The sequence below is a fragment of the Hyperolius riggenbachi genome, chromosome 4 (genome assembly GCF_040937935.1).
Source record: "Hyperolius riggenbachi isolate aHypRig1 chromosome 4, aHypRig1.pri, whole genome shotgun sequence".
NCBI lineage: Eukaryota > Metazoa > Chordata > Amphibia > Anura > Hyperoliidae > Hyperolius > Hyperolius riggenbachi.
Window position 1 is genome coordinate 393,380,774 of NC_090649.1, and position 19,949 is coordinate 393,400,722.

Genomic DNA, 19,949 nt, shown 5'->3' on the forward strand with positions numbered 1-19,949 from the left:
ACTCTGTGTACACCGCTCAGCCAGACTATATACCATTGTTTACTGCCACTCTGATTCTGCTGGGAACAGTAGTACACCGCTCGCTCAGCCAGACTATATACCATTGTTTACTGACACTATATAGCAGACTATATAGCATTGTGTGTACACCGCTCAGCCAGACTATATACCATTGTTTACTGACACTCTGTGTACACCGCTCAGCCAGACTATATACCATTGTTTACTGCCACTCTGATTCTGCTGGGAACAGTAGTACACCGCTCGCTCAGCCAGACTATATACCATTGTTTACTGACACTCTGTGTACACCGCTCAGCCAGACTATATACCATTGTTTACTGCCACTCTGATTCTGCTGGGAACAGTAGTACACCGCTCGCTCAGCCAGACTATATACCATTGTTTACTGACACTATATAGCAGACTATATAGCATTGTGTGTACACCGCTCAGCCAGACTATATACCATTGTTTACTGACACTCTGTGTACACCGCTCAGCCAGACTATATACCATTGTTTACTGCCACTCTGATTCTGCTGGGAACAGTAGTACACCGCTCGCTCAGCCAGACTATATACCATTGTTTACTGACACTCTGTGTACACCGCTCAGCCAGACTATATACCATTGTTTACTGCCACTCTGATTCTGCTGGGAACAGTAGTACACCGCTCGCTCAGCCAGACTATATAGCATTGTGTTTACTGCCACTCTGTGTACACCGCTCAGCCACACTATATAGCATTGCGTACTCTGCCAGTCAGTGTGTATATTGCTGGGATCAGTAATACTCCACTCACCGTCAACCACTATATGAGCTCAACATGAGTTCCCCAGAGACCTCCGCTGTGAGCAGCACTCCCAACAACAGCAACAGCCAACGCCCCACGCAAGCTATAACATCCACCCCAGCAGCCAGTGGTCAGCAGCAGCCCTCCCCGGAGGAGAACGTTGTGTCCATCAGTCCGTCGCCAGAGCGATTAATGAGGGCTGCCATTGAGGAGATGATGGGGCCTGATGTGGAGGAGGAGGTCTGGCTCAGGCCAGCATCCCAAGTTAATGTTGAGGACGATGAGGGGTCTGTGTCTGGGGATGTTGGGGTGGCAGAGGTGGTGGGTGGGTCAGACTCAGGAGAAGAGTTGTATGATGAGGATGATGATCGGGACCATCTGTATGTGCCTCAGAGTCCGACCCCGGAAAACATGTTGTATCGTGTGTTTAGGTACTAAAATCTGCGTTCCCTCCCAGTAGTGTTGGGCGAACAGTGTTTGCCACTGTTCGGGTTCTGCAGAACATCACCCTGTTCGGGGTGACTATATAGCAGACTATATAGCATTGTGTTTAATGCCACTCTGTGTACACGGCTCAGCCACACTATATAGCATTGTGTTTACTTCCACTCTGTGTCTGCTGGGAACAGTAGTACACCGCTCACCCGCCACTGTATAGCATTGTGCTCTGTGTCACTGCTGACAATAGTGGTACACCGCTCACCCACCACTGTATAGCATTTCTGTACTGCCACTGTACTGCTGCCAGTCAGCGTGTACTTTAAGGATAAGTGAAATGAGGAAGAAATCCGGTGAAAGAGGGAGGGGCAAGGGAAGAGGTGTTTCCCCTGACGGTTCACGTACAGGCCACAGGGGAGCACCCAAGAAAACCCACTCAATACTGCCCATGTTGTCCAGGACAACAACCCTCACAGATCCAAAAGAACAGGACCAGATAATTACTTGGATGACCTCTCAAGCGTCCAGCAGTGGGTTAAGCAGCACCAGCACATCACGCACGAGGTCCGAGTCCTCAGCCAGTTAAAGTCTGGGCTTTCTTTGAAGACTGCACTGAGGATGTTACCATGGCGATTTGCAAGGTGTGCAAGACCCGCCTGAGCAGGGGGAAAAGTATTAACAACCTCTCCACCACCAGCATGAGCCGCCACATTCTATCCAAACATCCCACTCTGTGGGCAAACGCGGCAGGACAGGGTACCACCAGCAACACTGCCTCCCTTGGGTTCACCAGACTCACCACCAGACCCGCCTCAGCAGCAGCAGTAGCCCAGCCATTGCGTGGTTCACAACATTCACAAACATCAGACGATGCTGACACTGTCACTTTCCGGACTAGTGCTCTTGAGGTCTCCCAGTGTTCATCAAACACAACAACCAACAGCCCTTCGGTGTGCAGCGCTACGGTTGAGTTGTCTGTCTCTGAGATGTTTGAGCACAAGAGGAAATTGCCAGCAAATGACCCCCGGGCCGTGGCAGTAACAGCCAGCCAGCATAGCCAAGCTTCTGGCCTGCGAAATGCTGCCATATCGAGTGGTGGAGACAAACAGCTTCAAGGGCATGATGTCAGTGGCCATCCCACGTTACGTTGTTCCCAGCCGCTACCACTTTGCGCGCTCTGCAGTGCCTGAGTTGCATGAGCACGTGGTCAGCTAAATAACCCGAAGCTTGAAGAATGCCGTTGCCTGCAAGGTTCACCTCACCACTGACACCTGGACGAGTGCGTTCGGCCAGGGTCGATACATCTCCCTTACCGCGCACTGGGTGAACCTTGTGGAGCCTGGCAGCGATTCCTCACCTGCTACGGCGCGGGTGTTGCCCACGCCGCAAACAGCTGGATAACAACAGCAGCACCTACCTCTCTGACTCCTTCTCCTCCAACGCATCTCAAAGCTGTACCTCATCCGGAAATGCTAACCCAGCACCAGCAGCAGTAGGATCGTGGAAGCAGTGCAGCACAGCTGTTGGCATGCGTCAGCAAGCGTTGCTGAAGCTGATCTGCCTTGGGGATAAGCAGCACACAGGGGAGGAAATTTGGAGGGGAATAAAGGAACAGACGGATTTGTGGCTGGCACCGCTGGACCTGAAACCGGGCATGAAGCTAGACACCTGGCACGAACTGGCAATGTACGCAATAGAGGTGCTGGCTTGCCCGGCAGCCAGCGTTATGTCGGAACGCTGTTTCAGTGCTGCCGGAGGCATCATCACAGATCGGCGTATCCGCCTCTCCACAGAAAATGCAGACCGTCTGACTCAAATTAAAATGAATCAATCCTGGATTGGAAACGACTACGCAACACTCCTGGACCCCAACCAAGTAACATGACCGATGAACATCTGGGATGGTTTAGCGTTTCCGGTCCCTGTTTATTGAACCTCTCATCTGTATTACATTTATGACTGCATGGCGGCAAAAAGCATTGCTGCTATATCCGCACGCTTTTTGTCCTCATGCAAGGCCTGGGTTGTTGTGTCTCACAAAGCGTGGCCTTCTCCTCCTGCGCCTCCTCCTGTTCCATCACGTGTGCTGCTGCTGCTGCTGCTGCTGCTGGGTTACCGTTGCCGGTCCCTGTTTATGGAACCTCTTATCTTTATTACATTTATGACTACATGGCGGTACAAAGCATGCTATCCGCACGCTTTTTGTCCTCATGCAAGGCCTGGGTTGTTGTGTCTCACAAAGCGTGGCCTTCTCCTCCTGCGCCTCCTCCTGTTCCATCACGTGTGCTGCTGCTGCTGCTGCTGCTGCTGGGTTACCGTTGCCGGTCCCTGTTTATGGAACCTCTTATCTTTATTACATTTATGACTACATGGCGGTACAAAGCATGCTATCCGCACGCTTTTTGTCCTCATGCAAGGCCTGGGTTGTTGTGTCTCACAAAGCGTGGCCTTCTCCTCCTGCGCCTCCTCCTGTTCCATCACGTGTGCTGCTGCTGCTGCTGCTGCTGGGTTAGCGTTGCCGCGTGGTCCCTGTTTATTGAACCTCTTATCTTTATTACATTTATGACTACATGGCGGTACAAAGCATGCTATCCGCACGCTTTTTGTCCTCATGCAAGGCCTGGGTTGTTGTGTCTCACAAAGCGTGGCCTTCTCCTCCTGCGCCTCCTCCTGTTCCATCACGTGTGCTGCTGCTGGGTTAGCGTTGCCGCGTGGTCCCTGTTTATTGAACCACTTATCTTTATTACATTTATGACTGCATGGTGGTACAAAGCATGCTATCCGCACGCTTCTTGTCCTCATGCAAGGCCTGGGTTGTTGTGTCTCAAAGCGTGGCCTTCTCCTCCTGCGCCACCCTCCTCCTGTTCCATCACGTGTGCTGCTGCTGGGTTAGCATTACCGGTCCCTTTTCCTGGAACCTCTTATATGTATTACATTTATGACTGCATGCCGACAAAAAGCATGTTACCTGTGCAAAGAAAACAGACATTTCCCGCATTTAAAAGACAGTTTTCCCTTTGAAACTTTAAAATCGATTTTCTCAAAAACTATAAGCTCTTTTTGCTAAATTTTTTTTTCCTCTTGTACCCACTCCCAAGGTGCACATACCCTGTAAATTTGGGGTATGTAGCATGTAAGGAGGCTTTACAAACCACAAAAGTTCGGGTCCCCATTGACTTCCATTATGTTCGGAGTTCGGGTCGAACACCCGAACATCGCGGCCATGTTCGGCCTGTTCGGCCCGAACCCGAACATCTAGATGTTCGCCCAACACTAATACCTACATTAGAGGAGTCGGAATGGAGAGATCTTTTAGAAAACCCAGGGGAGTATTTGATATCTTGTAAGGATAGACTTATTCAACTGAAATTCATATTTAGAATATATTATACTACATCCAGGCTGGCACATATGTATTCGGACAGATCCGATGAATGCCCCAGATGCAACCAATCCCCAGGAGACTTCATGCACATGGTATGGAACTGCTTACGCATACAGGAATACTGGATACAGGTTAATGACCTACTCCAAAAGATATTTGAAAGACCTATCTCTCTTGATCCTAAAACACACGTATTGGGGATCTCGGGTGATATTACACCGTCTAGGAGATTGGTACTCCTATGGGACATGCTTTCTTATTTTGCCAGGAAAACTATTATCCTACATTGGATACAGACAGAAGCTCCCTCGGTAGCAACTTGGGTAAAAATAACCAACTCGACTTTACCCCTCTACAAACTTACTTATATCCAGAGAAATTGTCCCTTGAAATTCGACAGCATCTGGATCCCATGGGTAGAGCACCTTAAAAAGCATGGAATTGCTTATGATACGCATGATTAGACACTTTTTAATGTACTTATGGTAATTCTAGGTAGGGTAGGGCTGCGAGAGAAAAACATGGATGGGATGGGTGGGTTTTATTGGGTGGGGGTTGGGGGGGGGGGGGGTATACTGTATTCTTCTGTACTGTATTGTATTGTTTGATATGCAAAACTCAATAAAACTTATTTGTTAAATAAAAAATATATGTATTTTTCTATTGAAAAATCTGTTTACTTGACTTTAAACTTTATTCCCATCCTTTAAATTGATATATTTCTTATTTTCAAATGTTAGTATGAAGGAAAATAACCCAGGATAAAAAGGACCAGTGAGGTTTGAATTATAAAATAACATTTTTTTTGTGTGAATTCTTTATGGTATATGTAACTAGGGGTGTGCCAGGGGTGTGGTTAGAGGTGTGGCAGGGCTGTGGCTTAAAGGGAACCTTAAAGTGAACCTTAAGTCAGAAATAAAAAATGAGTTTTACTCACCTGGGGCTTCTACCAGCCCCCTGCAGCAGTCCTGTGCCCTCGCAGCCACTCACTAACCCTCTGGTCCCCCGCTGCCAGCTAGTTTCGATTTGCCGACAGGCCCGTCAGGACTGGCCACGCGTAGCTTTTTCCACATTCCCGACTGCAATTAGCATTATTGATAATAATAATTAAATAATGCGGGCCGCAACGCGTACAAAAATATACGTTGCCGCATATCTATGCGTTCGTAATGCGGCAACGCGTATTTTTGTAATTACAGTCGGGAATGCGGAAAAAGCTACGCGTGGCCAGTCCTGACGGGCCTGTCGGCAAAATGAAACTAGCTGGCAGCGGGGGACCAGAGGATGCGAGGGCACAGGACTGCTGCAGGGGGCTGGTAGAAGCCCCAGGTGAGTAAAACTCATTTTTTTTTTTCTGGCTTAAGTGTCTCTTTAAGTCAGGAAGAAAAAATGAGTTTAACTCACCTGGGGCTTTCCTCAGCCCCCTGCAGCTGATCGGTGCCCTCGCAGCCCCGCTCCGGTGCTCCTGGACCCGCCGGCGACGACTTCCAGTTTTGCCGTCACCGGCCGACAGGCATGGGAACAGGAGTGATTCTTTGCGTTCCCATGCCTGTCGGCCGGTGACGACGAAACCGGAAGTCGTCGCCGGCGGGTCCAGGAGCATCGGAACGGGGCTACGAGGGCACCGATCAGCTGCAGGGGGTTGAGGGAAGCCCCAGGTGAGTTAAACTCATTTTTTCTCTCTGGCTTAAGGTTCCCTTTAAGCGTCTTTGTTGCTTATCTCAAAAAGATGGGCGGTATGGTGGTGCCATTCGTACCGGAAAACTTTTTTACACCTTTTTCCAACTTTGATGCATCTACCACAGACATCATATAGTTACCTAGTTTTTTTTTCTTTTTGAGCTTACAATTATCTGGACAAATGAAAAGATATCTATCTATCTATCTATCTATCTATCTATCTATCTATCTATCTATCTATCTTAGGGCCGGTTCACACTTGTCCGGATGCAGAACGTAAATGGTAAGCGCATCCGCAAGGTGGATGTGTACTGTCCGTTCTGCATTCATATGAACAAAATACCCGACCATTCTGCAATCGTTCCATGTCCGCACATCCGCATGCATCGATCACTTCCGCCCATATGCATCGCTGAAATGGGTCGACGTCAATGCGGTGACTAGCCTAATAAGAACGGACAGTGTCTGTTCTCATAGGCTTTCATTGGACACATTGTGCTGTCAGGTCCGGGAAAATGTTCCAGGTTGGGACTCTACATTCCATCTCCCGTTCCACGGCACATGGATCCATGTACGATGTGTGTTTTGTAACAAGTGGAAGCGGATCCTATTTTTAACATAGGATCTGCTTCCTGCCTTTAAGCAGAGATTTAAAAATGTATTGAACTCAGATAGGTTTTTAAAGCAAGTGTGAACCGGCCCTTAATGTTCGTAACATTTACTTTATTCTTCACTTTGAATTGGCTTTGTGCTTCAGATAATAATAGATGTGCCTTCTCTTCAAGTTGGCAGCAATGTGATTATCAGGGTATGCGAGTAATACAGTCAGATAAGCCCTAAGTATACAGAACAAAGAACCCATTAGCCTTATCAGATTGCAGATAGTGCCAGTGTACAGGGCTGACTACACTAGTCTATAAATAGTCCTTCCAGCCTATTCTGCCCTCTCTGTTCTGTATTACCTCCAAAACAGTCGGCATCATGGCTGCAAGATTGTACCTTCTTGTGGTAGTTTCTCTCTTGTCTGTGTTTGCATCCAGTGATATGCTTGTGGGTGGTCCAGAGACTATTGACCCCAGTGACCCACAGGTTCTCCAAGCTGCCAGATTTGCCCTCAGTGGCTTCAATCAGCAATTAAAAGAAGACTACAAGTTCAAGCTACTGAAAGTTGTATCAGCTGAAGCTCAGGTAATCCATTATTCAGTTCTTCAGAGGTATAAAAAACTGCTTCAGTTCCTCCACTTCTCTATTCTAGGGTATCTGAGTGCGCTAACACTTAAGTTACTAGCCATATATTTAGCGATGGTGGGCAGATTCGACCAAGAGATAAATCTCTCTCTAATCGAATCTGATTAGAGAGAGATCTGTTGGCTGCCCATACACCGCAGGCAAATTCCTGATCAATTTCCTGATGAAATTGATCGGGAATCGGCCTTGTGATGCTGGATCCGACTGCCTCGCTGACCCGATGCTGTTTAATGTCCCCCCAGTGCCCAGTGCATGCTATATATCACCTGTCCGGCCTCAGCCTGCTCCAGGGTCCCTCTGTTGTCCATACACGCATGCCACATGGTTGCACTAGCGTAACTACTGCCCCCGCAGACTCTGCCGTGGCCGGGGGGCCCGAGGGCATACAGGGGCCCCGTGAGAGAGAAAGGAGGTGGGGCAGAGGTTTCCTCCGCTGAATGCACTTCCAACTGTAAGTGCCGGTAAAATCTGCAGGAACGGCAAAATCTGTAGCACTGAGGCTGCCACTGCTCTTTTCTTAGCCCCGCCCCACCCCCTGCAATACATACAAGTGTCCAGCTCTTCAGTTCAGCCTGTGTCATCACGTCTGGGCTAGCAGAGTGCCATGCATTCAGTCAATTAGTTACTTCCTGGCTGCTCCTCCCGACTCCTGTCATCCTCTGCGCAGCCAAGGCTTGTGCAGTGATCCCTGCCCCATGACGGACTCCAGCGATGCCCCACTCTGATTCACGATGTTTGAACTCTGTACCTTTCTCAATATTCACCACACACATCTACTGAAACAAGGAAGAGGTCGTACGGGCAGGGGGCGGATGCAGTCCAACGTTATAATCTAGCAGCAGGTCAGAGGTGACTATCTGGTATGTGATGTGTCTGAGTTTTTAGAACTTTGCAATCGAAAAAGTACCAAAAATGGGTTACAAAGTACTATCCATATTATTTTGAGTCTGATTTTTGTTTTTTTGTACTGGTTTTAAAGGCATTTTATTGACAAGTTTAAAAATATCATCTAGGAGAAAACTCAGGAGAAAGGTTGAATTGCATATGGGCCCATATGTGAATTTCTTCAGCAATGTATGAGCAGTACATTCAGCAGCCGTAGCAGATCATTTTTTAACCTCTCTAGATAATTTTCTAACCTCTTTTTCTAACCTTTCTATCCTGGGAACTTCAATTCCAGCATTGGGAGTATTGTCAAGGTCTCAAATACTACAGACTTGGCTTACATAATTTACAGCAACGTAAGCAACTGAGGACCACCACCTTGTGGCTGCTCAACTAACTGCTCAATTCCACCTTATCTACAGAGTGCTACAGGAGCCACCTTTGTTTCTGCTGGCATTTCATGCTATGTAATTATTGCACTGTCCACGTCCTGATGTGTCGGTTTCTCAAACACTGTAAGAGGCAGAAGAGAAAAACCTGTATACATGTGCTGTGCAAAGTTAACCTGCTGACCTGTTTTGAATGGATCAGGCCAAGTAAAATAAATAGGACAGTTAGAGGTAGTAAATGGAAGACAGTGAGAAGCCAGAGCAAGGTTGAGGTACAAAAGTTAGAGACGTAAAGAAAGGGCGTAACAATAAACCTGCAAGGTATGCAGCCACAGGGGGGCCCAGAAGCCATAGGGGGCCTTGTGAGGGAGAAGTTTATTTTCCCTGTCCTGAGAGACTGGCAAGTAAGGGCACGGAGAGTAAAAGCTTTCTGCTCTCTGCACAACTGTTCTAATGACTGCATCTGCTCAGCCACTGATAAGGAATCATACAAAGTTTTATAGACTAAGATTTGTAGACAGTCCCTATTCAGTGTGCGGCAGGGTCTTGTGTGCAGCACCCAGTCCTCAGCCTCTCCTCCCCAAGTGCTGTGTACTGTAGTGATGTTGGAAAAGTCTGCAGAGCCAGTACTGCTCCATCAGAGAGGACAGAGTGAATGTAATAAGCTGAGGCTGGGAGTACACTCATCTGTCGGTTTTCTGTATGCGTTCTCTGCACACCATGTGTGTCTGTATGTGTGAAATGCACGTTTTATCACAGATGCTAATGTAATTCATAGAGAAAATGTGTGTAGTGCATTTACTGCTGTCTGTTTTTATCTGCATGGGGAAAACACATTCAAGTGTCCACTAGGCAATTAAATAACTTTGGTTCTCAGTTTACCTGTGCAGAATGGGAGGAGGAAGCATCCAAAGTTTCGCAGGGGGGCCCAGTGATTTCTAGTTATGCCCCTGAATAGAGGAGAAGATGGTGAAAGAGGTTAAAGTGGACCCAAATTAAAAATACAAGATTTCAGAAATAAAATCTATTTTCTAAATTATAATAATAAATAGCAGCCTTTTTTCAGCTGCATGATGACAAATATAAAATCTTTTACATTTATTGGTGGAACCCCTCCCTTCCTTTCAAATTGCTGGACAAAATCCGGCAAACTGGTGGAGTATATGGTGTCCGGCAAATGGAGGAATTGCTAATGGCTGCCCCCAGTATAACCCTAGTTATGAAAAGAGAAGGGTGAAAAGCATGCACTGAAATGATCATAGGTATGAAGGATTGTTTATTTATCTTTGTATGTGTCAGAGTGGTGCAACTAAATATTTTTAATTTAAAAAAATGTTTGGTTTGGGTCTACTTTAATGCAGAGAGGAGATGGTCAAAAACATTGACCCACAGAAGAGATGGGCAAAGGGCAGGACACAGAGAGGAGATTATCCAAATTAGGAATATAAAGGAGATAAAAAAAAGCTAAGAACACAGGCTGTAAGGAGAGAAAGAGAAGGATACAAGGGAGACATCTTCATAACTTTGCTATAGTGCCTCACAATTTGTAGTCATGCCCCTTTGTACATATGATGGAAATCCATTCCAGTTTTAAAACTGAGGGTGGTAAATCCAATCACGGCACAGATACCCAGAGTCGGGACAAGGTCCTCCAGCACCCAAGGCTGAGACACCAAAGTGCACCCCTCCCACCCCAGCCGTCATACACTGATTGCTATTAGACTAAGAGGTGCTCCAGGGCTCCCAACACCTTAAAGTGGACCCAAATTAAAAATACAAGATTTCAGAAATAAAATCTATTTTCTAAATTATAATAATAAATAGCAGCCTTTTTCAGCTGCATGATGACAAATATAAAATATTTTACATTTATTGGAGGAACCCCTCCCTTCCTTTCAAATTGCCGGGATTTTTCCGGCAAACTGGTGAGTAGATGGTGTCCGGCAATGGAGGAATTGCTAATGGCTGCCCCCAGTATAACCCTAGCTATGAAAAGAGAAGGGTGAAAAGCATGCACTGAAATGCTCATAGGCTTGAAGGAGTGTTTATTTATCTTTGTATGTGTCAGAGTGGTGCAACTAAATATTTTTAATTAAAAAAATGTTTGGTTTGGGTCCGCTGCTTCAATCTCTATTTATCTGGCTTGCACTCACTGCCATGTATCCCTTTTCTTATTACTCTCTACTTCAAAAACAATAGGGGAATTATAGCTGAGTGCGTTGTGCTCCCCCTCCTACACCTCTCTCGCCTCTGCCTCGGCCCGGCCCTGCATATACCTGTAGTTTTATTGGCACCATCTGTACTCAGTCAATAAAGAAAAGGTCATAGGTAACTCAAAATGAACAACATACATTAGATCCCATTTGCTTACTACTGTCAGTGTAGTGTAACAGCACAGGAATGAGAGGCAATCCTCCCACCTACTCAACTCTAAGCAGACTTACCTCACATACCGCATGTACTACAAACTGCAAATACTTTATTCTTAAATCTGCTTAGCTATATTCTTGATCAGGGACCCTGCCTTTAGCATGTGACTGGTATGTGGTTAAAGAGGACCTGAACTCAGAGCTTCCTCTCTGCTCTAATAGATACGCACCAGAATAATAACCTTTAATCCTGCAATAAATCTGCAGTGTGTCTACTTCCTGCTTTCATGGAAGCACACATATTGTTAACATCCTGTGTTTACAAATTAGCTGCTCTGCCGTGGCAGTCAGCTGACACAGCTGAGTGATCAAATTACAACTTGTGATTAGTCACAAGTCAGATGCAGGGGAATTAGACAGGCTAAACTCTCTAAATACATACAGGGCGCATCTCTCTCTGTTTTCCTTCTGTCCTGTGCAAGAGTTCAGGTCCACTTTAACTGCTATATATCTTATCTTTTACCTTCTTTGAGGGTGAAGAAGTAATGTCAGAATGTACAAATACATAAATATGCAAAGACATATGTGCATTCTCTCCATGGCATACTCTGCTTGAAGGAAACATATGATATATACAACTCACTCCTGTCCTAAATAGTTGGAATTGATAAATGGGCGTAGGACTTGGTGAGGTCAGATCTTATCAGTCCTGCTTCATGTCAGGTCACATGGTATAAACTGCTCCCACAGCCATGAACAGAGGAAATATATGTACTACAGTAGCATGACACTAGTGAGGGTGCAGGCTTCCATCTGTGTAAAGGAAACACTCACGCTTAGTGTTTGACAACTTCATCCTACAGCTACCGATTTGAGCAATATTTGGCATAACAAACTTTCACTGGCCCATGGAGGTAGCCACAGCTGTAGTTTTAGTGATACAGTTAGAGCTATCGTCATTTAAAGCATAGGTTCTCAACGTGTGGTACGCGTACCCCAGGGGGTACTTCTGAGGGTTCTAGGGGGTACTCGGGCTTGATTATACTTAACCAAAAATAACAAATTTAGAGTTTTAGAAAATGATAAATCTTATTTAAACAGCACCAAATTAGTATTTTAGCTAATTAAAAGCAATAGTAAATGCTTGGAAATGGTTTAGAACCAATTATAATGTACTACGATTAAATATATATTTGTCAAGGGGTACGTGTGATAATGTTTACCATGCTAGGGGGTACTTGGTGAGTACAGGGTTTTAAAAGGGGTACATACCAATAAAATGTTGAGAAACACTGATTTAAAGGACCGCTATCACAAAAAAACTGTAAAATGTAAAGTATACCAGAGCTCAGGAAACTAAAAAGATTTAGGGCCTGTTTCCACTACATGCAGATTGGATGCAGAAAAACTTTCTCCAATGAATGTCTATGGGCCTGTTTCCACTAAACGCGATTTTTCTGATGCAGATTTTCCCATAGGCATTCATTGGAGTCAGTTTTTCTGCATCCATTCTGCATCCAATCTGCATGTAGTGGAAACAGGCCCTTATACATACGTGGGGCTTCTTCCAGCCCCATACGCTCCAATCGCTCCCAGTGGCGTCTCTAGGGGCGGGCGAAGGGGGCGGGGCGCACCGGGTGTCATCATGGGAAGGGGGTGACACCCGGGCAGAAGTCCAGTTATTGCAGGGAAATGTAGTGAGAACGCAGGGAGGAGGGGCCAACTCCATTCCTCCTTCCCTCACCACTCGACAAAGGAGAGGGTCCTTTGCACCGTGCACGGGCAGCTTAGTCTCTATTACCTGACCGGCTGGTCCTGATGTACCCTCGTATTGAATCAGTGCAGTGCAGGCAGAAATGAGAGTACACCATTCATCAACCAGCCGTCTGCTCTCATTACTTCCTGTTCTCTGCATGTCGCGTTATTACACAGGAGGTGTAATGAGAGAAGGCAAGGCAGGAGAGCAGAGCGGGCGGCTTGTGAAGAGGATGGACGGTGTATTCTTCATTCCAGCCTGCACTGATTCAACAGGGAGGGAACATCAGGAGCAGCCGAGCAGGTGATAGACACAAATCAGGCTGCAAGATGCGCTCTGCAAATGGGGGAGGCCAGTAGTGAGGGAGAATAACACACTTCTTGTGAGTGCGCAGGGAGAGGGGAGTCCTGACACCAAAAGCTGATGCAGCTGTGCTGAGCTGATCAAACTCTCCCACTCTCACAGTAGCTGTTCCATGCTGCCCGAAGTTCAGCAAGGCTGCACATATACGGCACACATAGAACTATTTATGACTCACTGGGGCTCTTAGTGCAGACTTATGGATCCCCTCTCCCCCACAATGATGCTTTTCATGAGCAAAGGCTAAGTGCAGGGGAAAAACATATAGAAGCCACAATGCAGGGAGCTAGTTGTTCGGATGTCTGGTATTTATAGCTGCAGCCTCTAACTATCCCTTCAACTTTTATTGCTCCTCCATCCTGACTTCTCAACCCCCTACCCTGACTGACCCTTTCCTCAGCTGGCTGCAGCCAGTCACCTCTCTGCCAGTCTTTCTCCTCACTTGCTTAAGCAGGTTGCTTAAATGTCTCTTCCACTCTCACCTCCTCTAATTCCACCTCTTTCTGCCATCCTCTACTCCCCTGCTGTCACCCTCCCCTGCTCCCACCTCTCTGCCACCCTTTCCTTGCTTGCTGACCCCCTCTCTGCCACAGGTTACCTTTCTGCCATCCTCCCCTCCCCTCTGCACCCCTCTCTGCCACCCTCCCCTTCTGTCAACCTTATACCACTCTCCCCTGCCTTGCTGACACCTATCTGCCACCCCCCCCCCCCCTGTCACCTCTATACCACCCTCCCCTGCTTGTCACCTCTCTACCAACCCCCCCTCTCTGCCGCCCTCCTTTCCTGCCACCTCTATACCATCCTCCCTCCCCTCCTGTCACCTCAATGCCACCCTCCCCAGCTTACCCCTCTCTACTACCCTCCCCTCCTGTCACCCATCTGCCATCCTTCCCTGCTGTCACCTATCTGCCACCTTCTATTCCCTATCTGTCACCTCTCTGCTGATGGGTGCATCCAGTTAATTGGGCATGCTAACTAACTGTACATAGTCATGTCACTGGCTGTCCTCAGAAGAGCTCACAATCTAATCCTACCATAGTCATAGTCTAATGTCCTACTATATTATTATGTATTAATATAGCACTGACACCTTCTGCAGCTCTTTACCAAGTACATAGTCATGTCACTGACTGTCCTCAGAGGAGCTCACAATCTAATCCCACCATGCTCCAATATCCTGCCATATTATTATTATTATTATGTATTTATATAGCACTGACATCGCGTACGTACAAAAAGGGCGCCTGGACAAAAAGGGCGCGGGGTGTAAACTCTAAATAATAATTAATCATTAATAGGGTTTATAAATATAGTGTGCTATATTTCGTTTACAAATAATGTTTAACAAAATTATAAATCATTAAATAATGTTTATGAAATCGGAAATTGTGAAAACGTTAATCTTCCCTGTTTCAAAAGTTAAACTTATAATTACGTTTATAAAAAAAACCAATAATATATGTTTAATTGTTATAATTGTATATTATTGTGAATAACCGTCATTTATGGTTTGTTCTTATAATAAAATCTGAAAATATTGTTTATAAAGATGATATAAATATAACTACGTTCGTAATAAGTGTTGTAATACATTAGTAATTATTACTAAAATTTTACTAAAACTATACCTAAGCCTACTCTTACACAGAACCCTACCTGTACCTATCCCTAACCCCTAGACTCCCCTGTTGGTGCCTAAACCTAAGACCCCCCTATTGGTGCCTAAACCTAAGACCCCCCTGTTGGTGCCTAAACCTAAGACCCCCCTTTATTATGTGGATAATAATGTTTTACTAATTGTGGATTCAAAAAATATTTTGCAATTTACGTTACGTACTGATCGCTTTATTTTGTGAATAATAATGTTTTACAAACAGTAAGGGATAAAACTTTAAATAATGTTTTAATTATTTAAATAAGATAAATATGTTTAGTATTTTCATAAACGTTATTCGGCACGGGTGCATTTTATAAACGTAAATCACCACAAGCACACTTATAAATCATTAAAAATCTCCTGGCGCCAGTTGTAAACGTTATTTAGCTCCTGGCGCCGTTTATAAACTTTATTTAGCTCCGGCGCCCTTTTTTCCTACTCGGCGCCCATTAAACGCTATTTATTATGGGAGTGAATGGCGGCGCCCTTTTTGTCCACTAGCGGCATGCGCCCTTTTTTCCCAGCTCCCTGACATCTCCTGCAGCACTTTATAGGGTACATAGTCATGTCACTGACTGTCCTCAGAGGAGCTTACAATCTAATTCTACCATAGTCAGTCTAATGTCCTACCATATTATTATTATGTATTTATATGGCACTGACATCTGCAGCACTGTACAAAGTACATAGTCATGTCATTGACTGTCCTCAGAAGAGCTCATAATCTAGACCTACCATAGCCACAGTTTAGTGGCCTACCATATTATTATTAGTATGTATTTATATAGCACTGTCATCTTCTGCAGCACTTTACAGAATACATAGTCATGCCACTGTCCTTGCTCAGAAGAGCGCATTATTATGTATTTATTCTCCACAGTGCTTTACAGAGTACATAGACATTTCACTCGGTGTGCACGCTCACTTTTTTGGGGGGGGGGTGCTATCGGAATAGTCAGCACCGGGTGTCAAGCACCCTAGGTACGCCACTGATCGCTCCCACTCTGTCGTCCTCAGTCTTCTGCAGAGCCGGTACCGGGTCAGTCGGATATGAGAAGTGCGCCCTCTACGTATCTCTCCAGCAGCTGCTGGAGAGATACGCAAAGAGCGCACTTCTTATATGTTACACTGGCTGCGAGTGCGACTGATCGAAGTGCGGGGACCCGTTACCGGTGCTGCAGAAGACTGAGGACGGCGGTGTGGGAGCGATCGGAGCGTATGGGGCTGGAAGAAGCCCCAGGTATGTATAAATCTTTTTAGTTTCCTGAGCTCTGAGTCGATTCAAAATATATGAAAACACATAAATAAAAAGTACACGTCTCCCAAAAGTGCTTTAAATTACTTTTCTCCTATGTGGCTGTCCCTTACAGTAGTTGGTGGAAATCTGACAGAACTGACAGGTTTTGGACTAGCCCAACCCCTTATGGGGGATTCTCAGGGTTTCTTTATTTTCAAAAGCACTTAGTGAATGGTAGCTGCTCAGTCCAACTGCCAGCATAGTGTACAAACAGGTATGGGGGAGGGGGCTGCATCTTCGTATAAATCCTTTCGGGGAGTGCTTTTGTAAAGAATGAATTGAATGCTGAGAATCCCCCATGAGGAGATGGAGGGGTCAGAGACCTGTCACTTCCAACAGATTTCTACTAATAACTGTAAGTCACAGCAACATAGGAATAACGTAATTTATAGATCATTTTACTCTGGGAGAAATATACTTATTATTTGCTTGGGTTTACATGTTTTACATTTTACATTTTTTCACAATAGTGGTCCTTTATCTGACTGCTGCTCATCACAGCTCACTAGGTATATATAGTCTTTTTAATGGAAGAATTTCCCTTCTTAGTCTTGGATAACACAATTCCCACCCAGGACAAAACCAAAGTAGACCAACATCAACAGCTGTGAGAAGTATGCCTCTGATGGTGTTTGGAGAGGAAACAATGTACTTGGTACATGCGGCGGAGTGCAGGTCAGATCATTGTTTGATGGTACACTTTGATGACATCTTATGCCCTAAAGCATACATGTCAAACTCTGGCCCGTAAGCCAAACCTGGTCCTCAGAGCCTTTAAATTTGCCCCCCAAGTGGTTTTCCCACTTTGCATCCTTACTTGACCCCTTTCATTATGGATTCCGCACACACCATTCCACTGAAACTGTCCTCACGAAAGTTTCTAATGACCTACTGGTAGCTAAATCCAAAGGCCAGTTCTCTATTCTAATACTCCTTGACCTTTCCTCTGCCTTTGACACAGTTGATCATGCTCTGCTTCTGCAGACACTGTCATCTTTAGGAATCAAGGGACAAGCACATTCCTGGATCTCCTCTTATCTCTCTGGACGCTCTTACACTGTCTCCTTCTCTAACACCAATTCCTCTCCACACCCACTTCTTTTCTCAATCTACACCCGTGGCCTGGGACAACTAATTAACTCTTTTGGCTTCCAGTATCACCTCTATGCGGATGACACCCAAATCTATCTCTCAGCTCCTGACCGTTCCTCACTACTATCCAGAGTCCCCGACTGTCTACGTGCCGTTTCTGCATTCATGTCCTCCCGCTTCCTCAAACTCAACATGACTAAAACGGAAATTGTGATTTTTCCACCATCGCTATCTACACCCCCACCAATTGCAACCATAACGGTAGACAACACCCCAATAACCTCAACCACTAAGGCCCGCTGATTGGGGGTTATACTTGACTCAGAGCTCTCCTTTAAACCTCACATTGCCTCATTAACCACCACCTGCTATTTCCAGCTCAAAAATATATTCCGTATCCGTCCCTTCCTCACACAAGAAGCCACCAAAATGCTTGTTCATGCCTTAATCGTCTCCTGCCTAGACTACTGCAACACCCTGCTCTGTGGCCTACCAAAAAACAGGCTAGCACCTCTCCAATCCCTTCTAAATTCAGCAGCCCGCCTCATTCACCTTTCCACACGCTCTTCCGATGCAGCCCCACTGTACCGTTCTCTCCACTGGTTACCCATTGCCCAGAGGATCCAGTTCAAACTCCTGACTCTAACATACAAAGCCCTCCACGAGTTGTCTCCTCCATACACCTCCTCACTAATCTCAAGATATTGTCCCTCCTGCAACCTTCGCTCCTCCCAAGAAATTCTCCTGGCCTCTAAGCTGATCACCTCCTCTCATGCTCGCATCCAGGACTTTACACAAGCATCATCCCTTATCTGGAACTCTCTTCCACAGCCTGTACGTCATGCTCCAAACCTGGACATCTTCAAACGCACTCTTAAAACACACCTTTTCAGACAAGCTTATAACATTCTATAGCCCTTATTTACTTCTCTGTCACAATGTAATCAGAGGCAAAGGATCACTGCCTCATCCATCCTCCACCCCCTTACCTAGTGTGTCCCCCACAACCCATTAGATTGTAAGCTCGCAAGGGCAGGGTCATCCTACTAATGTTTACTGTTCTTGTAACAATATTTGTGCTGCTTGGAACTCTGCTGTACATTTGTTAGTTGTATCTATGTTCCCCTTGTCGTCTTATTGTGCTTTGTAAAGCGCTGCGGAATATGTTGGCGCTATATAAATAAAAAATAATAATAATAAATAATAATAATGTTTGGCTCACTCTAGACCACCAGGAGAGCTATATTGGAGGTAAAGCCCTAGATAATCAGGGAGCCATATGGGGGAGGTAAGGAAAGCACTAAACACTAGGGAACTGTATAGGGGAAGGTGGGGGCTACTAGACACCAGGGATTTATATGGTGAAGGAGGCAGGCAGGACCACTAGACACCAGGGAACTGTATAGGGAAGGGGGGCACTACACACCGAGGAACTGTATAGGGATTGGAAAGGAGCCATTAGAGACCAGGGAACTTTATAATGGAGGAAGGTGGCCAGTAGACATTAATGTTGGCCTGCGACTAGGTCCCAGTGTTCAATTTAGGACTATTTTGTATTTGAGTTTGACACCCATGAGTGTCATTTAGTGGTAATTTCCAGGGGCAGCTGCACTTCTGTGACTCAGCAGCAGACATGTTATATTAACCTTCCTGGCGGTAAGCCCGAGCTGAGCTCGGGCTATGCCGCCAGAAGGCACCGCTCAGGCCCCGCTGGGCCGATTTGCATAATTTTTTTTTTTGCTGCACGCAGCTAGCACTTTGCTAGCTGCGTGCAGTGCCCGATCGCCGCCGCCGCTACCCGCCGATCCGCCGCTATCCGTCGCGCCGCAGCCGCCCCCCCCAGACCCCGTGCGCTGTCTGGCCAATCAGTGCCAGGCAGCTCTATGGGGTGGATAGGAATCCCCTTTGACGTCACGACGTCGATGACGTCGGTGACGTCATCCCGCCCCGTCGCCATGGCGACGGGGGAAGCCCTCCAGGAGATCCCGTTCTTTGAACGGGATCTCCTGATCGCCGATCGCCGGCGGCGATCGGAGGGGCTGGGGGGATGCCGCTGAGCAGCGGCTATCATGTAGCGAGACTTTGTCTCGCTACATGAAAAAAAAAAAAAAAATTTAAAAAAAAGATTTGCTGCCCCCTGGCGATTTTTTAGCAAACCGCCAGGAGGGTTAAGTCAGGTTTTCATTAAGCCCTGTTCGCTGATATACACATTCTGAGCCTATCTATTATGTTACGCGTATAAATGATCTGCTACTGTGGCCTTGTCCTGGGCTTCATGGAAACAGCCAAACAGATAATGCTAATCATACCCAATCATATAACTTCAGGTTATAACATCAGGTCATTGGGTGTTTACAAGTGTGTGAAATTACCATTCAGCAAATCTGACTATAATGGGAAGTAAACTGTTGCAGAATCCACCTACCGTAATCCAATGAACTTGGCAACAAACTTTATTTTCCCTGCTTAATATCGCATCGAAGCACACAGGACAGATTCAACTAAACAAATATAATTACATCATGTATTATTCATTATGTGTTTGGCATACTAGCATTCTGCTTATTATAGATCTACAATAAATCATATCCATTGT

At 46.0% G+C, this 19,949-nt stretch overlaps 1 protein-coding gene across 1 annotated transcript in view; it reads left to right on the forward strand.

Annotated features, from left to right (window-relative positions):
* The first annotated feature begins 7,262 nt into the window (after nt 1-7,262).
* Nucleotides 7,263-19,949, forward strand: part of LOC137570867 (cystatin-like) — a 28,087-nt gene continuing 15,400 nt past the window's right edge. Inside the window, exon 1 of the mRNA XM_068279574.1 lies at nt 7,263-7,488. Coding sequence (XP_068135675.1) covers nt 7,282-7,488 — 207 coding nt within the window. The 5' untranslated portion in view covers nt 7,263-7,281. The remainder of the gene's footprint in view (nt 7,489-19,949) is intronic.